The sequence below is a fragment of the Lampris incognitus genome, chromosome 1, assembly GCF_029633865.1.
Source record: "Lampris incognitus isolate fLamInc1 chromosome 1, fLamInc1.hap2, whole genome shotgun sequence".
NCBI classification, from domain to species: Eukaryota; Metazoa; Chordata; class Actinopteri; order Lampriformes; family Lampridae; genus Lampris; species Lampris incognitus.
In genome coordinates this window covers 21,382,852-21,407,124 of record NC_079211.1, presented here as the reverse complement: position 1 = coordinate 21,407,124, position 24,273 = coordinate 21,382,852, and the positions used below count along the sequence as shown (strand labels likewise).

The 24,273-nt window shown below is 45.0% G+C and overlaps 1 protein-coding gene across 5 annotated transcripts in view; it reads right to left on the bottom strand.

Annotated features, from left to right (window-relative positions):
• Positions 1 to 24,273, bottom strand: part of nlgn3a (neuroligin 3a) — a 159,440-nt gene that overhangs the window by 36,947 nt on the left and 98,220 nt on the right. For 4 of the 5 annotated variants that reach the window (XM_056273203.1, XM_056273178.1, XM_056273195.1 and 1 more), the window contains one exon: positions 8,783 to 8,796. In XM_056273203.1, coding sequence (XP_056129178.1) covers positions 8,783 to 8,796 — 14 coding nt within the window. Of the gene's footprint in view, positions 1 to 1,051; positions 1,066 to 8,782; positions 8,797 to 24,273 lie in introns of all 5 variants that reach the window. The other variant, XM_056273211.1, reaches the window with a different exon arrangement.

Here is a 24,273-nt window from a genome sequence, read left to right as displayed (position 1 = left end):
CTAGAGAGGAGGTCCTTCTGACAATTATGTCTCGGTTAGTTCTTCATATCACTGCCGTGGCACCGTGCCCTCCAGACTCTGTCATAACTATACCACAGATCTGTCCCCATGATGTATGGTCTCAAATGTGCAAGAGGCACTTTACAGTTTTACAGTTTTACATTTTTCAAATGCTTATGGAGAAGCAGTGGCAAAGCAGTGGGTTGAACATGGTGCTAGCTAACCAAAGCCAGTGGTTACTGATGGGGCCACACATGCTGAAAATGTACGCAGCCTCTTCATAGTGCTGTAGGACACTGTAGATGAATGTGTTCCCCAAAATGGATTGTGCTTTATCGTTGAGACATATCATAAGGCAACTTTACAGTTGAGCTATAGATGTGAGCAGAGACACATTGCACCAAGATTCACTTTTGGCGCGTGTGGCTGTGTTCATGCCTTTGTATTTATGAGGTGAACAGCCGACTTAAGTGCCAGATATATCACTTTGGTAGTATTAATCAGAGGCAGCAGGGGGCTTATTTTATTTTTTTGGCCTGGCGAAGATGAAGTGTTTATTTACTCAGCTATTTACATTTATTTGTTTTCAAGTAGTAAGTTGAATGAATGTGTCTAGGTCACCGAACTGTGAAATGTTCCTGTGGTAAGTGTGCTTACCGGTGTCTTCCACAATCTTGCACACGAGTACGTAGTTGAATGGAAATGTGTGATTTTTGTGTGGGCAGTGAAGTTTTCAAAATATGCATAAGCATTAGTCCAGTATTTATATATTTTCATTGTGTATGTGTGTGTGTGTGTGTGTGTGTGTGGTTGCACATACTACTGTGAACTGGCATGTGATGATTGAGCTCGGCTCTGTGTGTCTGTGTCTCGCACGTCTGATTCTCGGTGAATGAGACCGTCAGCAGTCTGTGGCCCTGCCCTGGCGCTGCCCTATGAGGCTGTCCAGTGGCTGTATGTCTTTGCAGGATGGTAGCCTATACTGTGTCCCAGGGAGAGGAAGCAGATGTCAAGGATTTCACCCACTTCAAAGCATTAGGGGGGTGGCCACGAGATGAAAGATGGCTGCCCGGAGGCAGAGGGGGCAGGGGCTTAATCCTACCATCCCTCCCTTCTCCTCCTCCCATGCCCTCCCTTCCCCTCCCTTCCCTCTTTAGTGGGATTGCTTCTCTCCACATCTCAACTCAAATTGTGCCGTGCAAACAGCACCAGTCATGGCGCGAGGAGTCTGTCCTGAATCCCAATGCCGTCTGCCGTGCCACAGCCCCTTTCTAAACGCCTTTGATCAGAAGTTGCTGTAGGAAAACATTTGCCAGCCTAGTAGCTCCCATGATTGCCAAGGCGATTGGAGGCATATATAGACATATATTGAATCACTTTGCCATAATTGAGGAGAGCAGGGGGAATTAAACTAGGCTTGGTCCCATTGCTGCGTACCCACAGTTGTTTGTACCCCGAGACCCGAGATGGCTGGATGCCGAGGGGGCTGGAACAAGGTTGACAACGAGATTTATCCCGGGCTTTGGACTGATGAGGGGGAGGATGAACGACTGAGGGTTTACTATTGTTTATAGAGAAACAGATAAATCCAGTACACATGAGCTGTCACTGTGCCAATAAATATGCACTGGAGCTGTGTGTGATGAGCCCCACTGTGGTAGGAGCCTCACCGGGGAAGGTCAGAGAGACGGGAGAGAGAAGCACAGGTTCTGTCACCTACTGAGGGAATCCACTAATTATCCACACTGGGCTGGGAGGCGGAGTGTGTGTGTGTGTGTGTGTGCACGTGCACGTGGGTGACTATCACATACTGCTAAGACGCAATGATGATGAATGGACTGACGGATGACATGCATCATTATTTATGGAGGCTAACCGTTTGTGACATTATTATGTCTTCAGTATCAAATACAACAACTGGATAGAGAATGATTTGAATTAGAGCATCCCTTTGAATGGTAAGGAAACAGGAAGTGAGCGCGTTATATTTGTCGAGAATAACGTCGCCGTGCATCTTGTCTTTGTGTCTGGCATGTTTTGCTTTGAAAAGGCAACAGATAGCCCCGTCTTTATCTGCCTGTGTTTGACATGCCAGAGCCCGACACCCAAACTGTGAGCAGATCCATCAAACTATAGCTTTTCTGGCAGATTGAGGTCATGCTGAATTATGACTGGAGCTCCGAGGTAATCACTCATTGGGTCCCCGCTAAAGTGCCGCCGCACCGCTCTGCGACGGCCTCTGCGCTGTGGTTTGCCGACCTCGACCGCGCTGCCCCCTCGACAGACACCCGTTAAATGGCTGCGCAGCGCTACCCCGGATTGGTAGAGCGGCGTGGAGATAATTCACCGGCGATGGGGGGGGGGGGGGTGTTGACCTTGGGGTATTAAAACCACTGCATAGGGTAGTGCCTTCGTTCTACACACGCACACTGACGCAGATGTGTACACTTACGCAAGAACACACAGACGTTCAAAGGCCGTGATTTATCTACGGATAGCTTTTCATTTTTGAGAGGATTTTAAAAACTGTTAAAGATGTTCAAGAGTTTTTTTTTTCTTTCCCTGATGCAGCTTACTGATCCCCAGCCCCTATTTGGTAATCGGTTTGTGAGGGCACTGAGCGTGTTACAGTCATTTTCATTCCAGAAACTTCTATCTCTGGAGAGCTGGAGAGACAGTAACATGATACAGCTGTGCTTCAAATCATTAGTGGTATCTTTGTGAATGTATGTGTACATATGTGTGTGTGTGCACACACACATACACACACATGCACACTCAGGCGTGCACACACACACACACACACCTGTGTGTATGTACATGTGAGCATATTAAGCTGGTGTTTATCTTTCTTGACATGGATGCTGTCAGTAGTTGCTGTAAATGACTTTGCTTTGTAATATGGAACAGCTGGTAAGAATCACTGAAGCATCAACAGGGGGTTTTATCAGTCTGGTCCTGAGATATACGCGACTGTAAAATTCATCCTGCAAAAACGATCACAACCTTAGCAATGTCATCCAAAAAAAAACAACCACCGTCAACAAGACCCCAGTGGGAATTACACTTCGATCAGATGACCTTGAAAGTTCTGATTGTCAAAGGCTCGTTTCAGAGGTCGTCAGATTCATATTGCCAAACAATATTTCTCATGCGGCTTTAAGAGCTAATAGGGGTGAAAATATGTAAAGCAGCAAAATCTTATCAAAATTCTTCTCATACACATAAAAGCCATGCTTCACAAGAGCAATAACGTGGCCACAGGGACATCCCTCCCTCTTTCTTCTTTCTCTCCTGCTACTCCGACTACAATTTGCACTTGCTTTTTTCCTTGCCACCAACCTCCATTTCCCCTGTTTTTCTATCTTCTCTCTTTCTCTCTCTCTCTCTCTTGTGCATCTCTTTCTCCCTATCTCACTCTCATTCGCTGTGGGACCGTGTTGAGTCTTTTCCCGCTGATTATTAGACATAAGCCTGCGTTCAGTGGTGTCTGAATCCTCTGAGCCATCTTACCTCCACCATCTCCTCCCTGTAAGCAAATCTCCACAGACACGCCAACTACGCACACAACCTGTGTTGCAGCGTTTCTCTTATCCTTCAGTTAGGCTACCGCTCGGTTGGACACACTCGATAAATCGCGTCGCGCGCTCTTTTGCTGTATTCATCTCTTGCTCTCATCCTCTTTCTTGGTCTCTTTTTTTTCTTCCTCTCTAGTCTTTACTTTCAGCTTCTGTGTTATTGTTTCACACATGATGGATGCCAGGTGAATCTCACGATGCCCCCTGTGATATTTAATGGCGGTTGGGAGACAAATGCTTATGAAATGAGCCTAATTGTGCAGCCTTGGCAACTTGCAGACATAACACAGAGTTAAGTCTGCCGTCTCCATGGCTACAGACCACCACACTCTGCATCCACTTAAACAGAAGTGCTTCTGGTACGATCGTGCATTAGTCCATGGATAATTGGCCACTGGTCTGGCGACCCCCTAACAATAGCTGCAATGTCTTTCCATTCCATTAAAACTTCCGCTCAACATTGGATTCATCAACATCCAATCGATGCTGACGGTATCATGAAAGGCCAAGTGGTTATTTCTGAGACAATGGAGGAGCCTCTGAATATGCTTCCTGGTTTTCCTTGAGGCTACAAGGCCACACTATAAGATAACAGATATCAGCAGTCAGCCAGAGAATGTCTTTTGTGTGTAAATGTGTGTGCGTATGTGTGGGTGTGTTAATTTGTGTGGGTGTATATGTGCACATCCATAGATGGGCAGGATGTCATTTGTGTCTGACATTCTTGTGTAAGAAGTGGGGCTGTTGTGAAGCGTCTAGTGTGTTGGTGTGGTGTTGTGTGCCTGTCACGTCTCACTCTCAACCTTCACCGCTGGCTGGCAGAAATGCGAACAGGAGAGCCGAGCACGTAAGTCTCTCCCTGCTAGTACATAGCCTCTCCAACAGCAAGCCCTGTGTAGTGCGTCCTCGTGGCGACACACGGTAACTGGGTACACCTTGGACCCTTGCTGAGCTACAAGGGACTCGGAGGAGGTCTGGCCCCTAGACGTGCGGTACGCAGGGGGTGTGTGGATATTCCCTGATGCCCACGAACCAGCCCCCCAGCTATGGGTTAAATAGTGTCACTGCCTAGTGGATAACTCGGGAGAGGAATAGGCTACGGGAGTAAACCTCTACAGAAAATCAACGTCCACGGTGCTGTTGATTTTTGTTTTTCTTGCACTTTTGTATCTGTTTAAGTGGGAGAGTACTGCCAGCGTCATGTGTGGCTGCCCTTCTCCCTCTCGTAGCCCCCCTTCCCATCCACCCCTGTATGTTTGTGCTATGTTTATCTGTGGTTGTTTCACCGCCGTTTATTGTTAAGCGACTTTGAGTGTTAAATAAGCGCTATATAAGATTTATTTATTATTATTATTATTATTATTATTACCCATCTTTGAATGTTTCAGCAATAACAACAATGCAGTATAACATCAGATAGCCCAACCAGGTCACACCACTTAAAATTCATGCTATGCATTATTTTTTTTGCCATCTTGCTTTCATAGCTCATTACCTTGCTTAACATTTATCTGCTATCCAAGAGCTATTCCTGCTTCCGGTGTGGGAAGATGGCGGCGCGAATTCACGTTTGCAGCGGCCTCACCCAGTACCAGTGTGGGAAGATGACGGTGCGAATGCACGTTTGTGGCAGCCTCACCCAGTACCAGTGTGGGAAGATGATGGTGTGAGTGCACTTTTGTGGCGGCCTCACCCAGTACCGTCCATGCAGTGTCTTTGTCCATGTCTGCGTCAAAGTTTGTGTTTTCGTTTGATGGCTGGGAGAGCTGGCGCTGGATTGCCTGGGAGAGCTTGGTCTGCTGCATCCTGTGGGCCCAGGGACCACGGCCCTGCCTGGAGCTGCGACCGGGGAGGTGGCACCGAGGGCGGTCTGACACGACGCGGAAGCGGGGCAGGCTAGGCTAACTGCTAGCCCATGCAGACCGGCAGTTCCGATAACACCGAGGGCGGTCTGGCGGCGGCCTCGCCTGGCGTTGACTGTGGTGTTTTTGGTGTCATCGTGTGGAGTGCGAGGAGGTGTGTCGAGGGTGTCTGGCTGGGAGAGCAGGTTGTTGGATTGGCTGGGGGAGCCTGGTCTGCTGCGTCCGGTGGGCCCAAGGACCACGGCCCTGTCTGGAGCTGTGCCCGAGGTGGAAGCACCAGGGGTGGTCTGACAGGACGCGGAAGCGAGGCTGGCTAAGCTAACTGCTAGCCCATGCAGACCGGCAGTTCCGACAGTCATCCTGGCTGGCGTTCATTCCCTTGGACAGTGATTTTTTTTTTTCTTTGTTTAGTTTGGATGTATGTGTTAGTTTGGATATACGTGTTCTTGAAGTTCTTGTTGTTTTTGGATATGTGATCTTGTCTTTATGTTGCACTACTGTGGGTTGGGGAAACGTTTTCGTTTCAAATAGTGTTCCTGATTCCTTATTCCTATTCTGAGCTGAACTTGTTAGGTGGCCTAGCTTTTACACGAATGTATTTGACGTATAATATGGACTTTTTTCAACCAGAAATTCAATGATTTATTTTTGCGCCAATCAGAATACCCAATATACACATGCTTCATGACTTCAGCACATCTTGCACATTATGTAGCACCCTATTGCATTGTTTTATTTAAGTGCAGAGAACTTTGAAACAGGAGAGTCTTACTCTTGTTCCATCACATCCATATAGAAGCAGAGTCTCAGGGGCCAGTGTTTACTTCTACCATGCTTCAACATGCCTCATGTTAGCGCTATATGGTGTTATTTGAAGCTATTGGACCTCTGCTCCAGCCTCTGTAGCGATGGCATATAGTAGCTGCCTGCAGGCTGTGACTTAGGCCAGATAAAGAGTTTGATCTATGAGGGTAGGAGAGAAGGAGGAGGGGAAAGGAATGGAGAAAAGAGAGCGCGATAGAAAAGAAAAGAGACATGGTAGGAGAAGATAGGAGAGGAAAGAAGAGGGTGTGACCATGGGGGTGTGGGAGGCAAGGAAATGGGCGGTGGCTGTGAGAGTGAAGAAAAGCGGCGAAGAGAGGAGATGAAAGGAGAAGAGAGGCAATGGTATCAGAAGAAGTGCATTGGAGTAGATGAGACAGAGGGAGTGGAGAGGAGGGGAGCAGAGAGGAGAAGCTAAAAATGACCCCAATGACAGGCTGCACCCAGGTTCCAGGATCGATGTGCATTGGAGGCCCGGCGAGTGTGATATCTCCTACTAATCATGACGTGACATCCACTGGTCAATACCACACACTCCAGGTCTTAGCATCAAACACTCACTGGCCCTTCTCTGTCTGCATGCACAGCAGCACCGGGCCATCACTTCTCCTCATCAAAATTGCTGCTAATTAAATGCATGTATGCCAGATCTGGTTCAAATACCATTTGCAAAAACAGTTCTTAGTGTTTGTTTTAACCTGCTTCATAAGTCAGATGGCTTAGGATAAAGTAGATCAGAAAGCATAGTCAGCCATGGGATAGAAAAGCCGACTAAAATGACAATACCAGCTCCTGCTGCTGCTAAAAGTTTTCACCGTAAGTGTGTACAAAACCAGTTTGATGTCAGAACAGCTTCAGTGCACAACAGCATAGATACAAGTGTGTTGAACTGTACTGCTGAATGTGACTCACTCCTTCAGTCATTTGCCGACCATTCGTTGACCATTCCCTATCAGAATTGGAGTGCTTCAACAGAGGCCGGAGGAGACCTGTCAAAAATGATTTTGTATTATTTTTTCACTGTTGGTGGGCCAAAAGCATGCTTAGAAAATGCCTTTACTGCCTCATCCCTTATTTAGCATTTGCATTCTGTGGAAATTCAAAGCAGTGCATGCACACACATGCACACACACACACACACACACACACTACTAACTGCTATCCCTTTCCCCCTGCCAAGTTGAAGCAAAAGGAAGCGTGCACAGTGCATTTTCTTCCATTTGCACTCATGCATGTGGCACTAATGCTGTAGCATCTTAAGAGCAGACTAGAGCAGAGCCGGGCAGACTGCTTCTTGTGTGCTGTGGCATGTGGGGCTGTATTCACCGTGCTTGCTCCACACCACTGCAGCACCTAGATTGGCCTGATAGCTGTGTACGCACAACAACTCATACTGTCAATGAGCCCTGACTAGGCGTTGATGTGGAAATGGGAAGAATAATGAGTTATTACAGGGTTATCTGTGTGTATCTTCATGTCACGACTGTGTAAGCGGCTCTGCTAATCTCATTAGATGAGACAAGTCGTTAAAGATGTTTTCTGATTTCCTCTCCCCACTTGTACAGAGTCCACAAATAGATTTCACATCAGCATGCTGAGAGGGAATAATTAGCGCCTTTTAGCTCCCAATGAAGCTAATTTTAAGAGGAGAAATAACAGAATGCTGTTGACTACCGTGTGAGCAGCTGCTTGCTAATCTGCATAGTATCACGGAAAACTATCTGACTTGTGCTCTTTCTAAATATACACCCCCTATTCAAAATGACAATCCACAATCTGTAGCAGCCCCTATGGATGGTCAGTTTCTATGTATTCAGTAAGCAGTGACTGGAGACAAAGAGTGCATCTGATTGACAGCTCCATAAGAGCGACTCAGATGTGAAAACTGACTAGCGTGGAGGGATAAAAATAAAAATTAAAGAAAAAAAACCAATAATAGAATACAGTCTCATACAAATATGACAATTCCTCCATGACATTCGGATGGGAGGGAAGCTTCTATTCTTGGCGGCATCTTGCCTGTGACACTCAGATCGGATGGCTTGAAAGTCTATTTTTTGATGGGGGCCAAAGAAAGTCATGCGAGCGGGGGGCAGTTGCAATTGTGACAGACAAATTATGGCCAGGGCATATATCCCCAACTCAAAAGGGATCCAGGGCAGGGGAAAGAGAGAGAGAAAGGGAGAAAGAGAGAGAAAGCGAGACGCCTCGGTCTAAGTCTTGCAGAAACAAATTAGCTGTGTGGGGGTAAGGGGAGAGTGAGCGAGAGATGGATACGCACGTCCCAGCAAAAAGCAGGAGGTGGGTGGAAGCTTACAATTGTACAATTGCTTACCCTGGTCCTTTTGCCATTCTCTATTACTGTAGCTTTCTAACCATTCTTACCAGCCTTTGAACCAGGTTCAGAAAGAGAATATATCCTCCGTCATATCTGTTTGTAGCTTAAATATAAAGGCAGAAAATGTGCACAACATCCATGCACACATAGCAAGGACACAACGCTTAGCTGCATGTGCACACTCTAAATATCAATCCTCTCTCCAGGGGACTGCATTCCCACTCACACACCATTGCCTACACAAAAAAATAGCCATAGGCAAAGTGTAATATACATTTACTGTACCACTCACACACATATGTGAGCACACATGCACCTACACACACACACACACACACACACACACACACACACACATGCATGCTCATACAGACTGACACATAATTTATGAAGCTCATTAGGCACCAGATGTAGAGCACATCGTAGGCAGCGGCCTTTTTTTTTCTTGACCAAGAACATCAACATCTCTTTTAATCTAAACCATTATTAATGAACCAGAGGAGAGACTGGGGGAGATTAAAAATATAAATATTTGTATATTTTCCCCTGCATGGGCTGTAATTCTCGTGCCCTGCTCCAAATTAACCTGTCCTTCTTATTAGCATGACCCCCATTACTGGTCCATTTTAGGTGCAATGGTCACAACGGTCACAGCAGTCGCTGCCTTCTGTGTTTATAAGCTGATGTACCAGGCGTAATAATGCCAGGCTGGCCATGAGCTCCAGCAGTGCTAACATATTCTGCTGGCTGTGCCTGTGTCACTGAGTGTTTCTGTCCCACCATGTCCAACACCACTGTTCCCGACCCTGCCCATTGTGCCAGTAGCCCCGCAGCCAGAAGCCACATGAGCTCGGGTCTAATTCAAGGCGGCACGCCATGCAAACAGTGGACAAAAATAGGATGGATATGCCTAGCCTCGCCTCACTCTAGCACACATTAAAAATTGAGAGTGAAGCTCAGGCGTGGGATGGGACAGGGCTGCTGATGTGATCCCATCACCCCACAGTGGAATTACCTGCTGTGGAGGGCTGGTGGAGGTGTGTGTGTGAGCCTCTGTGTGTTTGCTTATCAGTGCATTCATGTGTTTGTGTGTGTGTGTGTGTGTGTGTGTGTGTGTGTGTGTGTGTGTGTGTGTGTGTGTGTGTGTGTGTGTGTTTTCACTTTGGAATGTATGTGTGTTTCAGTGCTTACACGTGAGCATTTGCGCCTTTATTTACTTCCTGTTGTGTGTGTGTGTGTGTGTGTGTGTGTGTGTGTGTGTGTGTGTGTGTGTGTGAAGGCATGCTTGTATGTGAACTCTATGGAGTGTGCTGAGAGAGGCACAGGGAAGAGAGAGCAGCACCGCTGTCACACATCCTATCCCCATAGTGCACTACTCCTGCCTTCCCCCCCCTCATGCTTCATATACTGTACACTCCCATTGAGACATTTACTGTAGCAGAGCTCTCTAGCCACCATAGTCACTCACTGTTAAGTGCGTATTGTGACAATTGGGTTATGGCATGGCCTGCTATGAGAACATTTTGGAAAAGATCCACCGGCAACAGAGGCTCCATCAAATCTACTTGGGCAAATCAAGTCAACTGGAAATCCCAACAATTAAGAGCTGTTTGCGTGGCCTATCTGAACTCAGCATTCGGCAACATTGATTTCCATCAAACCAAACTAAAGCCGCTCGTTTCAGTGTTTCCATTTTGATTAGGAAATGCATCAATTTGCCGAGATGTTGACTTAAGTAATTGGTATTAAAACCGGAAGGGTCAATAATGTGGGATCCCTAATTTCTGCCCCTTCTGAACAAAAACAATGAGCTGTGGTGACGACACGTTTATTTGTGCTACTAAGTAGAAAATACATCTTGGGAAAACAAACAAACGGACATATGGTTGAGTTTTGCTGCAGGCAAGTCTATTCTCATGGTGTTGGACTTAGAGAGAAGAGAATTGTGAGATCGGCGAGGGAGGGGGACAGAGGAGAGGAGACCAAACAAGAAGACTTAAAATTCCTCACTAGGTGCCCTTGTCTCTTGAATGTATTCAAGGCAGGCCAAGGATCTTTGCATAAGAGGCACTTGAAATGCTAACTCCGACTATGCATCTGTCTTGAGGAAGACACAGGCATCTGAATGCCTTTATAATTACTCATGCAACTGTTTCATCTCTGATAAGCACAACAGAAGAATTGGTTTTATTCCAACACGGGGATCGCCAGTTTGAATCCCTGTGTTATCTCTGGCTTGGTCAGGTGTCCCTACAGACACAATTGGCCGTGTCTGCGGGTGGGAAGCCGGCTGTGGGTATGTGTCCTGGTCGCTGCACTAGTGCCTCCTTTGGTTGGTTGGGGTGCCTGTTCGGGGGGGAGGGGGAACTGGGGGGAACAGTGTGATCCTCCCACGCGCTACATCCCCCTGGTGAAACTCTTCACTGTCAGGTGAAAAGAAGCGGCTGCTGACTCCACATGTATCGGAGGAGACGTGGTAGTCTGCAGCCCTCCCCGGATCGGCAGAGGGGGTGGAGTAGCGACCGGGACAACTTGGAAGAATGGGGTAATTGGCCAAGTATAACTGGAGAGAAAAAGGGGGAAAAAGGCAAAAAAGAAAAAGATTTTCACCCTTAACTACAACTGGGATAGCACATGAAAGAACGCCTGCAGTCGTTCCTGATTGTTTCTGCATCTCAAGGACCCCCTATCCTGCAGATTTTCTTTGCAACCCTGAATAGGTACCTGTTTGTAATTATTCAACCAATCAGCAATGAATTATGTCAGACCTTATGTCACACCTTGCATAATTAAGTGTTGTGAGATGATTGGTTGAGTAAGTACAAGCAGGGCTACCTATGCAGGGTTACAATGAAAATCTGCAGGATAGGGGGTCCATGAGGACTGGGTTGGGAAACACTGCTCTAATCTACTCTGAACACGCTGTTTAAAAACACGTCCTCGCTCTCTCGGCTAACATACATTTCCGATGGTGGAAATGACTTCACACGACGCCAGCGCAGAGGATTTTATAGACAACAATACAGACGCTAGCACACACCAATGCATTCTGGTACGTGTAGGCACTGTGGGAAGGTTTCTGTGAGCAGGAGAGCACCGAATTCTCTGTCAGTATAGTACACAGTGAGCGACTTTATTGCATCAATCCACTAAATTGCTCATCAGTAATACGGAATTTCCCGTGTTTGGATAGTTTGCTGATAAGATTAGGCCAGGGTTATATAGTCTGAATGTGATTGATGAGTTTCATTTAACTTTACCTTGTTTTCCAGAGTGAACATAATGGCATTTTCTTTAAAATCATGGTTTGCTATTAATTGTTCTACCAATATATTTCTTCTTTAAACATAAAACAACCAAAAGATCTCAGGATATGCTCCGGCAAATATCTTAAAAACTCTTTTTGGGCAATTGCAGGTGACTAATGGTGAATTAACATGCCCATCTGAGCTCTCCTATGACCTTAACTTCCTCTGTGAACAATCCTTCACACTGCTTCGACAGCGGTTTGATTTATACTGCGTGTATGAAAGGGAAAGAACCTATTGTGGGGTATTTTTGCCCCCCAATAGCTTTATGAAGCATTTCAGTTTTATGACCGAGCCACTACATAGTTAAGGCATCAGGGTATCATACAACTACATTTTGAGCATGGCGAAGAGGCTTTGATGGCTTTCGGAACTGTTGGCTGAAAGCATTTTCATTAAACTGTATTTTGCACAGCTCTGAAGCCCCACCATAGGGGTCATATTGGCTTACAATACTCTGCAACTCCAAGTAAATATAAGCCTGTGTATTAGATTTGGGGTCTGAGATGAAATCTAATTTCTGTGAGCTCACTGAGAGAGATTGCTAGCCAACACACTGCCACCAATTCCAGGGCTGCATCTGGCAGGGCCTGTTAAATATACATGAACCTTGTGAGGTCATGATATATAGCTGCGCTGCCATTCTTTTCTGAAGCCCGCATCGCGCCCGACACTCCTGTTCCAAGTGAGTGCTTCTGATATTTGATTTTTTTTTTTTAATCTTTCTGGCTGTGAAAAAGTAAACCTAAAATGACAAAGCTGTAATCCCACAGTGTCATCAATACGATGTGAAATCATTTAGTCAACCTCTCAATTATTGAATTATCGGTCACTCTCATCAAAGCACTATTAAAAAACTGAACGCTGTAATCAAGATCTCTCAGGGAAAATAAAACTAGAGATGACTTGGCTGATATTGGAAAAGTGACAGTTAATTTCACTCATTGGTGTAGCCAGATGATAACAGATTGATACTGTCACAAACCATATTACACAAGTAATTAATATATATTGCTCTGCCTCCATTTGGAACACTCATGTATTATATTGAGTCCTACATTAAAAAAAATGGTATGACAGAAAACATCGCAGTGTCTGGCGTGGTGTCAACCTCATCAAAAACAAGAACTAGCCATATAGTCACCTTTAGTAGTAGCAACGCTCCAACCGATTTCAATTCTGGCAGAGAAGAATGTGCTGCATTTTTTTGCCCCCCAGTCTTTTTCATCAATCTCTGAAAAAGCCAAATGGTTGGTGGAGGACGGTTTCCTCGCTGCCTCCAAACCAAAAGTTGTGCTGGCTGCAAAGAGCAGGAGCAGTGATGTCGGGAGCAAAGCACAGAGCGACAGACTGAGGCCGCGGCACCAGATCAGGGAGCGAAGAGTCGACTCCCCTCCCAGTCCTCATTCACTGTGTGCTCTGGTGTGTTTGAACGGGCATGCATGGTGCATGTTTTGTGTTTATTTGTTCTTGTGAGACCGCTCGCACAACCGCGTTTGTTTCCTTTGTGCGGACGTGTGCATGTTTTGAGTTTGCGTGTGCGTGCGTGCGTGTGTGGGTGCGGGTGCGTGTGTGGGTGCGTTCAGGTGAACTTTCAGTCCTTGTGAAGCAGTATGTCCCAGACGGCCCTATTGAGGGATTGGAGGAAAAGGCATTCAATAGTTGCCTTTCCGCCTCAGCGATCACAGCTCAGATTATCGGTCTTATACATTCAAACCAGGCTGTAGGCAGTGGAGGAGAAAAAATGAAAAAAATAAAAAAGATAGAAAAAGATCATGGCCATGCGAGTACACAGTTTCCCTTTACTTGTTTGCGTTCAATTTCCATGATAGCATGCCTTCCGCCATAATCTGCCCCTTTACCTATCTCTCCAAATACTCCCCCCCTTTCTCTCTCTCACTCTCTCTCTCTCTCGCCCTCTTTTCTCTTACTGCCAGTGCCAGTAGGCACACAGCTGTAGCCACATGGAATCCCCTGGAGAGCATATAGAATCATATCTCCATGTGGATGCTGTGTTTTTGTCTGTGGTATGTGTGTGTGTGTGTGTGTGTGTGTGTGTGTGTGTGTGTGTGTGTGTGTCTGTGTCTGTGTCTGTGTGTGTGCGCGTGTGTGCATGCAGCACGTGTGTAAGCTTGTGTTTGAATGTCTTATGTGTGCGATGCTCAGCTGAGGTAAGCTACGTATAGGGGAATATTTACTCAGGCCTACCGCTAATTCAGATCTATCCCATGGGGCGGGACCTGCAATATCCAGAGCTGCGTATCAGTGTGCTGCATGTTCATAAGGTGTGTTCGTGTTATTGTATGCATGCATTTGCAATACTGATGAAGGCCAATGAAGAAGTGCCATTGTGTGTGTATGTGTGCCTGAATAAATGCATGTGTTGGGAACGCATGTCAGTGTAGGGACTCCAGCAGCCTTTGCTTTCTCAGTGTCAGTCTAGCGTGTATTCAACAGTGCCTAGCGTTACTAGACTTGACATACATCTCGTCAATAGATATTCTTTTCCACCACACGTGAGAATGACACTCGCGAGCCAAAAGGCAACAGTGTGCAGTGCATCATTTCGGTCACAGGCTTCCATTCAGTCCCAGTCAAAGAAAGGACTGCAACCAAACTGACATACAAACGGAGAATTTACATATGGGGCACTGTGTTTTGGTTTTATTCTTCTGATTGTGGAAAAAAAACAGTGTATATACTGTGAGATAGATTGGCAGTAGATAAACTCTTTAGTCATACTTAAGTATTGTTCTCAACATCACTACTCACAAGTTTAGTGCTGTCGTAGGGCTGTGTAATGCTCATCTTTTATTGATGCTCCTTTTCAGGTGATATTATTCACCGTATGTTATTCAAGAACACATTTGCACATGACAGCAGAATCTACAGTCGTTGGGATTTGAAAGACTAAGGGCACAGCGGTTTTGCAATGTGCTGATCTCTGCCACGGTCTTCTTCACCATGCTGGGTACTTTATTTCCCTGCGTCTACAAATGAAGGATGTCAGCGTCAGGCACGTGTTGACTATGCGAGGTATTTCAATGGTGAAAAATGTCCCCCATGTGAATTTTCAGCAATCACAGCTCATACCTCTCCCAGATAGGGATGTGAGTTGGCTGAGATTTCTTGCAGAGTTTTGGCTCTGATCTGTAGCAGTGCCTACGAACACCATCGGAAATTCACAGTGCCGTCACGTCAGATGTCGCCAGCTCTCCATCCTGCTTGCCAGCTTCATAAGCTTTGACACATAGAAATAGACTTGTACTTATGCGTTCCTGTCAGAATGAAGCAGCAGAATCTACATCTCTTGAATAATTTACCACACTGCTTAGAGGTAAACAAAAAAAAAACAACCTCTCTCGCCACTGCTCAAAGCAGAAGGTATCTCTTTTCTGGGGCCTTGTAATCTTGTATCGCTGCGTGTGCCTTGTCTGGACACAACCAGATACAGTGAGATAAGAGAAGAGAGAGAGTGACAGAGAGAGCGAGAGAGAGAGAAGCCATGTTAGTCGGCCATGTTCTGGTGTAAGACACTGCCAATGGCCTCCAAGGAAAACTCAGGTACCCATACACCCCTTGCAATCCTGAGGATTCAGGGTCAGAGGTCAAGATGGGCTGGATAGGTAGTTGATCCACAGAGAAAAGGTCTGTTCTGTGCAGCTCTTTAATAGAGACCAGAGGGAGAGGAGGTATACACATAGCAGGTAAGGCCACAGCACTGTGGCACCGTTTCCCATCAAGCCTCCCTCCCCTCCCCTAATGAGCATTCTATTAGCAGCTAGGGGACGGGCTTAGGCATACGGAGAAGGCTGGCTAACAACACTGGTGGTTAGCTAAACAGCTGTTCTTTCTCAGTTGCCACCTCCCATCCCTGGCTAATGAAGCCCTCAACGATGAGCAGGAGTCCCGGGACATGCCAGAAAAAAAAAAAAAAACAAGAACAGACACAACAAATCCCATCCCATTCAGCAAAAGGAGTCTGTGTGGAGAATAGCTCCACCAATATGAGTACCAAGGTTCCCATTATATACCAGCACTGAAAGGAACCCTGTGAATAGCATACTGGACCCACGCAGACATTTCTATGAGCGTCATCAGGTTGTTCTCGGTGCTCTATATTTAGAGCTCGAACACTTTCTGCACCGTTATTCCAAGTGGGGGAACAACACTAGTCATGAGATCACTCCATCCATCCATCCATCCATCCATCCATCCATAATCCAAACTGCTTATCCTGCTCTCAGGGTCGCGGGGATGCTGGAGCCTATCCCAACAGTCATTGGGCGGCAGGTGGGGAGACACCCTGAACAGGCCGCCAGAGCATCACAGGGCCCACACACACACACATTCACACCTAGGCACAATTTAGTACAGCCGATTCAGCTGACCTGCATGTCTTTGGACTGTGGGAGGAAACCGGAGCACCCGCAGGAAACCCACGCAGACACAGGGAGAACATGCAAACTCCACACAGGGGACAACCCGGAATGACCCCCAAGGTTGAACCCAGGACCTTCTTGCTGTGAGGCGACCACGCTAACCACTGTGCCACTGTGCCGCCCGTGAGATCACTCATAACACATAAAGGCCAGAGCACACTGGCCTTGACTGATGCCTGTCAAGAAGGGAACGCCTATTAATTCTGATATAAAACCTCCAATCCTTCAAACCTCCAGTCGATGCGCGTCTACAGCTCAGAATACTGTTCTATTCTTCAGCATTGGCGCTCCTACAGACTCACATTTTCTTTAGTTAAAAAAAAAAAGCTGCAGACTGGCGTTTTGCATATTTGACATGCATCGGCTGGCACTTTGTTTGTGCTACAGATGGCATATGACGCAAATCATTTGACTCGCCGCTCTGATTCTGCGCTGGCGTGTGTTCGGCTTAGAGATCACTGTGTTGATTTCTGTGAAACGCTGTGTTTCTACATTTCATTACCCTCTACAGTGTGAGTAGTGTTCACGGTGGTGGGCATCGATCAAGATTAGTAGTATACCATATGGGTTTGTCAACATCTGAAACACCGTGGAGGATGCATGTTCCAGAGCAGTCTTGGGAATAATGTAGCAGGAGTGCTCCTTCTTTCTCATTTACTGCAAAGATGGCACAAGGTGAAAGGAATTACATTTAAAGAAGGGGGGGGACAATAATAGCAAACAAGCAAATAAAACACAATACTTCTGTAGTCAAAAGGTAATTTTTAAATGTCTTATCAATGTGGGCATCTGGTGGGCATCTGGTTGAAACAATGCACAGGTAATATAACAACATTACTTTGTTCCTTTTTGAGTAGAGATTAATCTAAGATAAAGATCTATTTGAAACATGCCACAGATGTACTATTTTTTTTTTGTATAAATCAAAAGGTCAAACTTGTTTTTTTTTTAGTCCAAAGTTCAATATTATGACTAGAGTCTGAAATGACTGGGATATAGTATTCTCTCTAGTTTGGTATCAATCAAATATGGGTGCAGTTGTGTACTGAATTCTGTATATGGTATTGTTACTGAATTTTGAGGGGTACATCTATCTATCTATCTATCTATCTATCTATCTATCTATCTATCTATCTATCTATCTATCTATCTATCTATCTATCTATCTATCTATCTATCTATCTATCTATCTATCTATCTATCTATCTATCTATCTATCTATCTATCTATCTATCTATCTATCTATCTATCTATCTATCTATCTATCTATCTATCTATCTATCTATCTATCTAGTTAAGCTTTTATCCGTCCATCCATTATCCAAGCCGCTTATCCAAAGTAGGGTGATATTGGGCTATACAAATAAAATTGACTTGACTTGACTAGGGTCACGGGATGCTGGAGCCTATCCCAGCAGTCATTGGGCAGCAGGCGGGGAGACACCCTGGACAGGCCGCCAGTCCATCACAGGGCCGACACATTCACACCTAGGGACAATTTAGTACGGCTGATTCACCTGACCTACGTGTCTTTGGACTGTGGGAGGAAGCCGGAGCACCTGGAGGAAACCCACACAGACACGGGGAGAACATGCAAACTCCACACAGAGGATGACCCGAGACTGACCGCCAAGGTTGGACTAAACTGGGGTTCGAACCCAGGACTTTCTTGCTGTGAGGTGGCCACACTAACCGCTGCACAACTGGGCCGCTATTTTTTATTATTATCATCATTATTATTATTATTATTATTATTATCGTCATTATTATCATTGTTATTTCTTTTTCAGTCCTGTCTTTCTCTTTGAAAAACGTTAATAAAATTGTTCATTGCAAAAAAAAATATGGGTGCAGTTGTTTATTAGTAGAGCTCCTAAGAGAAGTTTCTATCCATGAGAGAGAAATGGTCTTTAAGTAGTAAAACAACACATTGGCAGTGCTGTTCTCCAACACTGGCATTCGATTTGGTGAGTCACTCTCTGCTATCATTGAAAGAGATCTATAGCTTATGTTACCTCTCTTAGCTAAAAATCTATTGCAGCCTTGCGGGTTCAACCCCTGAAGATTTAGACTTTTTGTCAGGCTGCACATTGTTGGCCCTTTATAGTGGAGGTTTCTGCTTGTCAGCATGTTTGCTGAAGTTCCTCTCATTGGGGATTTTATTGTACTCAGACTATGCAAATTTCACAGCTAAGGCTAATGCATTCAGACTGCCCAGAATTAAGTCTCTTATAGCAAGGCAACTGTACAGCTTTTTAGTTACACCTCACTCACACACACACACACACACACACACACACACACACACACACACACACACACACACACACAGATAACGATGCACAATCAGTTCAACTGTTGACTGTTCAAAAGTGCATTTAAAGTTACATTAAAGGACCACTTCGCCGATTTTCAACCTTATGTATATCTATCCGAATTTGGGGTATAGTGTGAAAAACGTGCAGTTGTTGCCAATGTTCTCTGTGTCTCTGGGATGTAGTTGCAAAATCTGTTCTTCTACTGGCATCGGTGTCGTCATTTGATGCGTCAGTGATGTAGTTGGTGACAAGGAAGAACTACAGACAAGTTCAGTTTGGCTTTCTAGTCTCTAGGGGGCGTGCTCTAGGTGCCACTCAAAAACAAAACTTCCTTGTTGTCTTCACTTGCACTGCAAATGCGCTACGTTTCCAACAGCAAAAATGGCATCCCAGAATACGAGTGCAGAGGATCTCATGGATGAGGATGCATTTTACAGTGTTTTGGTTGCCTCGGATATTCAACCGTATTTATTCGAGCCAGAGTATACGACCAAAGAAATGCTGCAGAGAGAGGCCGAGGCTGCTGCTGCATTAGCCGAGCAAGAGGATACGGCCGGCGGCAACCATCTAGAACCTCAGCTGCCAAGAGCAAACAGCGACTGGTGGTGCCATTGCTCAAATTGCCCTCCAATGCCAACAGAAACCAAATCATTCTGCTGCAACGGATTTCAGCGTGGACAGTTTTTGTTGGATGCTGTCACCGATGCCAACCCCGAGAGACTGCCCATGTGAGCGTTACTATGCATGAAAGTTTTATCCCTCACATGGACAGCGGTGTGCTGGATACCTTCTTCAGGATTCTTAAAATAAATGGGAAAAGACAACCAAAGACCGGCAGGGCCAGCAAATGACCATTGAGTGAGTACGCTATGTTTTGGCCAACAGAGTAATAGCTATAGGGTAGTATTGTGATACATAGCAATGATGGACATGTGGTTTTCTCAACACATTTGTACTGCATGGCCAGGCAAATTTTATAGTATATTTTCCCACGTCTCACTAAATTTCCTGTTGCAAGCACATTGCCCTATCGTATTGGCGAAAAAGTTTCCCAGTGTATCTATGTAATTTGTTGTCTTCATTTGGGTAACTTGTAATTACAATGACCATTGTGTTGACGACTGGAACCGGCACAGTTGCATAAAAACCAAAACTGGTGATCGGTTTAATGTGCGTGGCAATTTGCACATGAAACCTGTGTTTCGGTCGTTATGCAACGGTGCTGCTTATAAGGTTGAGGCTATCCGCAGTGAGACTGATGAAGTCACTTAGATGAGTGATGAAACGTTTTTCCCAGTAAACTGTCTAGATGAATTGAGTCAGCTGTCTGGGAATGGCTGCTAACCACTTTACGGTATATGATCAGCACTTGTAGCTTCCTGATATCGCCTGGTTGCTTATTGTTTAGTTTTTGTTTTTTGTTTTTTTGAGTGGGTGCTACAAGGGGTGAAACTTGGTAAAGGGAACCCTATTGTCTTGCCTGCCTGTGTCGTACATCGCATCAGAGCCAAACATACCTCCCCCAATGGTCAGTACAGAGGGCATGCTGGAGTGGACAAAGCAATGGACGAGCTTTGACCATGGGATATGCAAGCCTCAGTGTAATAATGCTGCTAAACTTCAACGCAGATAACAATGAACACTTTCACCTTGAAGCTTGTTGGGACTGATCTGGACTCTGTCTTGTCAAAGTATGATGTGCGATATGCTAAATATTTATTTGAAAACTGAATAAAAACGTGTTGGTGTGTGTGTGTGTATGTATGTATGTGTGTGTGTGTGTGTGTGTGTGTGTGTGTGTGTATATATATATATATATACTATATACACACACACACAAACTTGAATCTTTATTTCTTTATTATTGTTTATTTTCACACTAAAGACTATCAAAGTTGGCTGCAGGTACACTTAATGTCAGATGCATGCAAAATCATACCTGCTGGGTTATGCAGAGATCATTCATTTCAGAGGCGAGATGCATTGCATTTTCCTCCAAAACAGGGCAAAGTATGTTTTTTTTTTTTGGGAGAGGGTGATATATGGTTAAAAATAAATCATTTTTGGCAGAATGAGAAAGCTGTTGCCTTTGGGTGGGGTTTCTATGTGAGAAGGAATAAGTGCTTTAAAAACCTATTTCACCCTGTTATGTAAACATGACAATCGAACCGAATCTGTTATGCACTTTTTTTTAAATCTAGGCCTATAGTAAAAAATGTATTAAGACCAAAAAAGGATGAACTATCAAGGCATAATACAACAAGTTTATTATATTTTTGAAAGACAAAGTTTCAGTAAATGCCAGTGTTCTCTCCATGGCCGAGATATGTTATTTCACAGGTAACTAGATCTATCTGCGGCCTGGCATGACTGCCTGAAAAGACACTTTGAAGAACATCCATTTCAAACTCAGTGACTATTCCTGCTTTTGCATGCCTAAGAAAAACTACCAACATAATCAGAATGAGAAATACTTTATTGATCCCCGAGGGGAAATTGGGTCAAGTTACAGTTGCTCACATTCTAGAAGAGAAACTATATATACGCATAAGGGAAATTATAAGAAAGATAGAAAAATAAGAAATATGTAAAAACATGTACATTATACTACAATATATATATAACAACTATATATATATATATATATATATATATATATATGTGTGTGTGTGTGTGTGTGTGTGTGTGTGTGTGTGCGTGCGTGCAGAATATGAATCCAGTATTAATGCGGTATAAATATACACCAGAGTATTGCACTGTTGAAATATATGCCCCTGCTGTAGTTATCTGCTGCAAAATGCAAAGAGCATACCCGAAGACTTCCCAGTACTGATGTTGTTGCGTTCTCATTATAGATGAGTTTTCCCACCCTTACCCAGGGCGCCGGGGTGGGTGCATTGTTCTTCCGGTCTAAACATCCGTAGCCGGATGTAAACATGCAAGCTTAGATCTGCGATATCTTCAACAACATTAAACATTAAAAATGGACATTAGAAAATCAAAAAATCATTCAGGGACACATTGTGCGGTGCGTGGTTGTACTAATACACGGAAACGCCTGAATGAGTGGTTGGATAGAGAGTGTGTTGCCCATCGACCTGCCACAAAACGGCAATGTCCCTGCATTCCATCGTTTTCCTTCCACAGAAAACCAACAGCAGATTTCGAATCACGGATGTGGCTGAAGGCTTTGAATTTGAAGAAACCACCGAAAAACGTCTTTGTTTGTTCCCATCACTTCATTGCCAAAAAGCCAACCAAAGAAGAACTGTGGTAACTGGGTAGCTACTCGTTACACCGGAAAAGAAAAGCATAGGGTGGCCCGAATGCGGAAATGGACCGAAAGTGCCGCGTAAACTTGTCTATTCATGGGTTTCACGTCATTTGAGTGGTGCGTCACACCGCCATCTTGAGGATCAACGGATGCCAAGATGTCTTCGATCTGTTGTGTTGTGACCACAAAAAGTCACAAACAAATGGATTACAATTTTACAGAATCCCTAAAAACCATGATCGTCGAAATAAATGGATCGCAGCGATCAAAAGGGACCACTGGATTCCCACAGAACACTCCAGGCTATGCAGTGAGCACTTTGTTTCAGGTAAGTAGCTGATGTTAGCTAGCTGGCTACCGCGTTAGCTTCATAGCCTTGTAACAAGACAGTCTTGTTGCACGGCTAGCTAGCTTCATAGATGTGTCCTGTGCACTGATGCTAATATGACATTTATCAACAGACTGTCACTTACCCTTCCTGTAAAGACGAACAGTCTTTTCGTTTTTACATGATTCATTTTGACGTCCTTTACCCATCCTGCGGTGAAGTAGCGGTGGGCTTCAGTGCTTTTGAAGGCTTTCAGGGCTTCACCTGCGTATGGCGAGGGATTGTGGACGAGGTACACGTAAACGTCGTGAAACGTAAAATTAGGAAGATCTATAGCAGACTGAAGCGGTGTTAATTGGGCTTTGGATAGAAGATAAGGATCCAATTCTAAAAACTCGATTTTTTTTGCAGATAACGCTGCTTCTCCGTGGTTAAGTGAGCGATTCTGGACAGTCTTTCAAACTTCCCGGGGACCGCGGTCCTCAAGATGGCGGTCAAAGCAACAAAAACCACATGACTGAAACCCATGTGGTTTTTTATCGCTTAGCGCCATTCTTTGCACTGTTCATCGTCTGTTGGTAATCGGTGGTAGTTTACGCTTACTCCCTCCTCTCTCCTCTTTCTGTAGATGTCCCTTCCAGGCACGATACAATAAGCATGTTTGTTGACAATAAAATGAATCCAATTCAATTTACGTCGTTTTGTTGTTTTCTGATCGGACTTTGGAAGGATTTGCAGTTTGGGTGTCAGAAGTTTGCACGCAATGCATCCTGGTACGTGTAGGCACTGCCGGCATGGCTCCGCGACCAGGAGAAGTCCGATTTCTTGGTCAATATAGCACGAGCTGAGGAATTAATTGCTTTAATTGACTTTATTTGCGCTCACTACTGATTGGACATCCACATAAAATCTGGCGAAATCCCCCCCCTTTTTGTGGATTTGCCAGGGGGATGTAGAGCATGGGAGGATCACACTACCCCCCTCAACCCGAACAGGTGCCCCGACTGACCAGAGGAGGCGCTAGTGCAGTGACCAGGACACATGCGCACATCAGGCTTCCTACACGCAGACACGGCCAATTGTGTCTGTAGGGACGCCCGACCAAGCTGGAGATAACACGGACATTCGAACCGGCGATCCGGTAGGCAACGGAATAGGAAATTTTCCTTTAATTAAGTCAGTGACTTTGATCCAGATGGATGCAGTCATTTCTATCTATCACATAGTTACAGGCTCTCACAAATCCAACCACCAAACAGCCCCAGGTCACTCTTGCAGCTAAGTAATTGTACTGATTTGTTTCCTGTGCCTTGCAACTTATTACAGTGATAAAAAAAGGGAAAAAAAGATTGTTGTGTCTCCGCTTCCTCCCGAATAACTTCATTCATCTATTGTTTGCACAGAGTGTCACAAGCAGAGTCGATGCACGGAAATATGTAATCCTGGACGCCTATAATCAAGTAGCAAGACAGACATCAAACAGCAAACAACACATAATGTTCCTCTCTGATGCATGTATATCACAATTAATGCAAAACGTAGTCATCCCATTTTCTCTGCCACAATGGTACTTAAATTTCTGATACAGCACCCAAAAACAGCTGCAAACACAATATTTTGTCCCTTTCCCTTGGAGGAGAGTATACATGTAAATTATATGGGATTCAAAGCAAGTGAAATTGCAGAGGAATAAAGCTAGACTCTCGACCAAAGAGGATCTCCAGAGGATCCATCATGTGTTATTTGCAGAGCGGCAGTGAGTGCTACTTTCCAAGTGCTGTTAAACAGATGTAGGCACACTAAAGGAGTGACCTAACTGGAGTTGAGTTGTCGACAGCAGCAAGTAAACGCAGTGTTCGACGAGGCGGTCATCTCCTAAGGTCAAAGGTCAGTCAACGACATCAGAGTTGTTCGTCTGTAAGCAACACTCCATTTAATGCAGCAGCATTCAGCATCAAGCCGAGCCTACTAGCCCCTTGTTCAGCACGGCATGCTTAATGAAC